Below are 5000 nucleotides of genomic sequence, written 5' to 3'. Positions count from 1 at the left end.
CACACACACAACCCCCCCCACACCACCCGTAGAGGAAGGAAGACCAGCATGAGGAATCAGTCCATCTGCATGAGAGAAATAGTGGAAGGAAACACTGTCATCAGTTTACTAGTTAAGGTCACTAGGACGTCAGGAACCGACTGGAATATTTACTGGCCGAACAATTTAACACGCTAATATAATATTAAGATAAAATACCGAGGCTGTCTTTAACTTACATGAAACCGGGGGTGCTGCTAGTTACAGGCTTATTCACCCGGCACAGCCAGAAGAGGACTGGCCCCCCCTCATAGCCTGGTTCCTCTCTACCTGGCACAGCCAGAAGAGGACTGGCCCCCCCTCATAGCCTGGTTCCTCTCTACCTGGCACAGCCAGAAGAGGACTGGCCCCCCCTCATAGCCTGGTTCCTCTTTACCTGGCACAGCCAGAAGAGGACTGGCCACCCCTCATAGCCTGGTTCCTCTCTACCTGGCACAGCCAGAAGAGGACTGGCCCCCCCTCATAGCCTGGTTCCTCTCTACCTGGCACAGCCAGAAGAGGACTGGCCCCCCCTCATAGCCTGGTTCCTCTCTACCTGGCACAGCCAGAAGAGGACTGCCCCCCCTTCATAGCCTGGTTCCTCTCTACCTGGCACAGCCAGAAGAGGACTGGCCACCCCTCATAGCCTGGTTCCTCTCTACCTGGCACAGCCAGAAGAGGACTGGCCACCCCTCATAGCCTGGTTCCTCTCTACCTGGCACAGCCAGAAGAGGACTGGCCCCCCTCATAGCCTGGTTCCTCTCTACCTGGCACAGCCAGAAGAGGACTGGCCACCCCTCATAGCCTGGTTCCTCTCTACCTGGCACAGCCAGAAGAGGACTGGCCCCCCCTCATAGCCTGGTTCCTCTCTACCCGGCACAGCCAGAAGAGGACTGGCCCCACCTCATAGTCTGGTTCCTCTCTACCTGGCACAGCCAGAAGAGAACTGGCCCCCCCTCATAGCCTGGTTCCTCTCTACCCGGCACAGCCAGAAGAGGACTGGCCACCCCTCATAGCCTGGTTCCTCTCTACCTGGCACAGCCAGAAGAGGACTGGCCACCCCTCATAGCCTGGTTCCTCTCTACCTGGCACAGCCAGAAGAGGACTGGCCACCCCACATAGCCTGGTTCCTCTCTACCCGGCACAGCCAGAAGAGGACTGGCCACCCCTCATAGCCTGGTTCCTCTCTACCTGGCACAGCCAGAAGAGGACTGGCCCCCCCTCATAGCCTGGTTCCTCTCTACCTGGCACAGCCAGAAGAGGACTGGCCACCCCTCATAGCCTGGTTCCTCTCTAGGTTTCTTCCTAGGTTTTGGCCTTTCTAGGGAGTTTTTCCTAGCCACCGTGCTTCTACACCTGCATTGCTTGCTGTTTGGGGTTTTAGGCTGGGTTTCTGTACAGCACTTTGAGATATCAGCTGATGTAAGAAGGGCTTTATAAATATATTTGATTTGATCTGAGAGAGAGAGAGAATGAAAGAGAGAAGAGGAGGAAGCAGGCTGTCTCTGTATCACCCTCTAGTTAACTCTATGTGACTATAGAACATGGCCTGATTGGATTTCATTACCTAACATGAATGTCTTGACTTTTAGACTCCTCTTCTAGTGTTACCTGTAGTATATCTACATAGGTCATCTTTCCCCATAACCCCTCGGGTACATATCGTACCTGAACACACCTTCACACTGGGTACATATCGTATCTGAACACACCTTCACACTGGGTACATATCGTACCTGAACACACCTTCACACAGGGTACATATCGTACCTGAACACACCTTCACACTGGGTACATATCGTACCTGAACACACCTTCACACTGGGTACATATCGTATCTCACCATACCTTCACACTGGGTACATATCGTACCTGAACACACCTTCACACAGGGTACATATCGTATCTCACCACACCTTCACACTGGGTACATATCGTACCTGAACACACCTTCACACTGGGTACATATCGTACCTTCACACACCTTCACACTGGGTACATGCAGTTCTCTACCCTCACAAACATTCGCGTGTGTGTGTGTGTGTGTGTGTGTGTGTGTGTGTGTGTGTGTGTGTGTGTGCGTGTGTGTGTGTCTGTGGTGATGGTGGTTGGATTCCGTTCAGGTGTTGTCTACACAGAATGTCCCCGAACATAGCTGTGTGTGTGTGTGTGTTTCTGTATGTTTGAGTATATACGTGTGTGTGTGTGTGTACCTGTAGAGAGAGAGGGCGGTAGAGGGTTCATATCCTTGTCCACCATCTTCTGGTGCAGAGCCCTGAGACTGAAGGGCTCCACGGTGAAGGGAAGGCTGCCGGTCAGCATGGCGTACATGTTCACTCCTCTGTAAGGGACAACATGCACAGGGACGTTACCCAGCCGTGTACAACACTCACCCAGCCACTAATAAATCCACTGTCATGGAAACAGGGACGTTACCCAGCCGTGTACAACACTCACCCAGCCACCAATAAATCCACTGTCATGGAAACAGGGACGTTACCCACTGTCTTGCTAGACAATAATACCTTACTATAAATTATCATAGGAAACTTGTTGAGAAGTGATCTGGTAGTTTATACAGAGGTCTTTACAGCAACATGTATGTTGTAAACTGTTGTGTATGTAACATGTATGTTGTAAACTGTTGTGTATGTTGTAAACTGTTGTGTATGTTGTAAACTGTTGTGTATGTAACATGTATGTTGTAAACTGTTGTGTATGTAACATGTATGTTGTAAACTGTTGTGTATGTAACATGTATGTTGTAAACTGTTGTGTATGTTGTAAACTGTTGTGTATGTTGTAAACTGTTGTGTATGTAACATGTATGTTGTAAACTGTTGTGTATGTAACATGTATGTTGTAAACTGTTGTGTATGTAACATGTATGTTGTAAACTGTTGTGTATGTAACATGTATGTTGTAAACTGTTGTGTATGTAACATGTATGTTGTAAACTGTTGTGTATGTAACATGTATGTTGTAAACTGTTGTGTATGTAACATGTATGTTGTAAACTGTTGTGTATGTAACATGTATGTTGTAAACTGTTGTGTATGTAACATGTATGTTGTAAACTGTTGTGTATGTAACATGTATGTTGTAAACTGTTGTGTATGTTGTAAACTGTTGTGTATGTTGTAAACTGTTGTGTATGTTGTAAACTGTTGTGTATGTTGTAAACTGTTGTGTATGTTGTAAACTGTTGTGTATGCAACATGTATGTTTTGTGATATGTGTACTCACATGGACCAGACGTCCACCTTGGGGCCGTACTTCTTGCGGGACAGTAGTTCTGGAGCAGCGTAGGCTGGACTCCCGCACTGCGTACTGAACGGGTCTGAATAACCCAGGATCCCTGCACAGTTACTGAGACCAAAATCTACAGGAGAGGAAGGGAAAGAAGGAGGGAGGGAGGGAAGAGAGGGAGGAGGGGGAGGAGAGGAGAGAGGGGATGGAGGAATGAAAGAGAGAGGGAGGGGGGAGAGAGGGAGGAAGGGGAGGAGAGGAGAGAGGGGATGGAGGAATGAAAGAGAGAGGGAGGGGGAGAGAGGGAGGGAAGAGAGGGAGGAGGGGGAGAGGAGGAGAGAGGGGATGGAGGAATGAAAGAGAGAGGGAGGGGGAAGAGTGGGAGGGAAGAGAGGGAGGGAGGAGGAGAGGAGAGAGGGGATGGAGGAATGAAAGAGAGAGGGAGGGGGAGAGAGGGAGGGAAGGGAGGAGGAGGAGAGGAAAGGAGAGAGGGGATCGAGGAATGAGCGAGAGAGGGAGGGAAGAGAGGGGGAGGAGAGAGGGGAGAGGAGAGAGGGAGGGAAGAGAGGGAGGGAAGAGAGGGAGGAGAGAGAGGGGGAGGAGAGAGGGGATCGAGGAATGAAAGAGAGAGGGAGGGGGAGAGAGGGAGGGAAGAGAGGGAGGAGAGAGAGGGGATCGAGGAATGAGCGAGAGAGGGAGGGAAGAGAGGGGGAGGAGAGAGGGGAGAGGCAGGGGGAGGGAAGAGAGGGAGGAGAGAGGGGGGGAGGAGAGAGGGGGAGAGAGAGGGGATCGAGGGAGGAAAGAGAGAGGGAGGGGGGAGGAGAGAGGGAGGGAAGAGAGAGAGACAGACACAGAGAGTGAGGTGGATGTGTGTGTTTTTACAACACTACCTGATTCAACAGTCCAATTCAAATCAAGGGGTTTTATTGTCATGGGAAACATGTGTTAACATCGCCAAAGCAAGTGAAGTAGATAGTAAATATAAGTGAAATAAACAATAGAAAAAGAAACAGTAAACATTACACTCACAAAAATTCCCAAAGAATAAAGACATTTCCAATGTCATATTTTGTCTGTATACAGTGTTGTAATGATGTGCAAATGGTACAAAAGGGAAAATAAATAAACATAAATATGGGTTGTATTTACAACAGTCTGCCTAACAGTCAGTTTTATAGTCTAATAAAGAATGACTTCCCTGAAACGCCCTGCTACTCTGTTCTCCTGAAACACCCTGCTACTCTGTTCTCCTGAAACACCCTGGTACTCTGTTCCCCTGAAACACCCTGCTACTCTGTTACCCTGAAACACCCTGCTACCCTGTTCTCCTGAAACACCCTGCTACTCTGTTACCCTGAAACACCCTGCTACTCTGTTCTCCTGAAACACCCTGCTACTCTGTTACCCTGAAACACCCTGCTACTCTGTTACCCTGAAACACCCTGCTATTCTGTTCTCCTGAAACACCCTGCTACTCTGTTCCCCTGAAACACCCTGCTACTCTGTTCCCCTGAAACACCCTGCTACTCTGTTACCCTGAAACACCCTGCTACTCTGTTCTCCTGAAACACCCTGCTACTCTGCTACCCTGAAACACCCTGCTACCCTGAAACACCCTGCTACCCTGAAACACCCTGCTACTCTGTTCTCCTGAAACACCCTGCTACTCTGTTACCCTGAAACACCCTGCTACTCTGTTCCCCTGAAACACCCTGCTACTCTGTTACCCTGAA

General features: G+C 49.4%; 1 protein-coding gene across 1 annotated transcript in view; it reads right to left on the bottom strand.

Annotated features, from left to right (window-relative positions):
• Positions 1 to 5000, bottom strand: part of LOC115125808 (hormonally up-regulated neu tumor-associated kinase homolog A-like) — a 36234-nt gene that overhangs the window by 13007 nt on the left and 18227 nt on the right. The window contains exons 5-6 of the mRNA XM_065004971.1: positions 3265 to 3400; positions 2232 to 2359 (exon numbers count right to left, since the gene is read on the bottom strand). Coding sequence (XP_064861043.1) covers positions 2232 to 2359; positions 3265 to 3400 — 264 coding nt within the window. The remainder of the gene's footprint in view (positions 1 to 2231; positions 2360 to 3264; positions 3401 to 5000) is intronic.

Source organism: Oncorhynchus nerka, linkage group LG19 (assembly GCF_034236695.1).
Source record: "Oncorhynchus nerka isolate Pitt River linkage group LG19, Oner_Uvic_2.0, whole genome shotgun sequence".
Classification (NCBI taxonomy): Eukaryota; Metazoa; Chordata; class Actinopteri; order Salmoniformes; family Salmonidae; genus Oncorhynchus; species Oncorhynchus nerka.
Note: the sequence above shows the minus strand (reverse complement) of the source record. Positions and strands in the feature narration are given on the sequence as shown.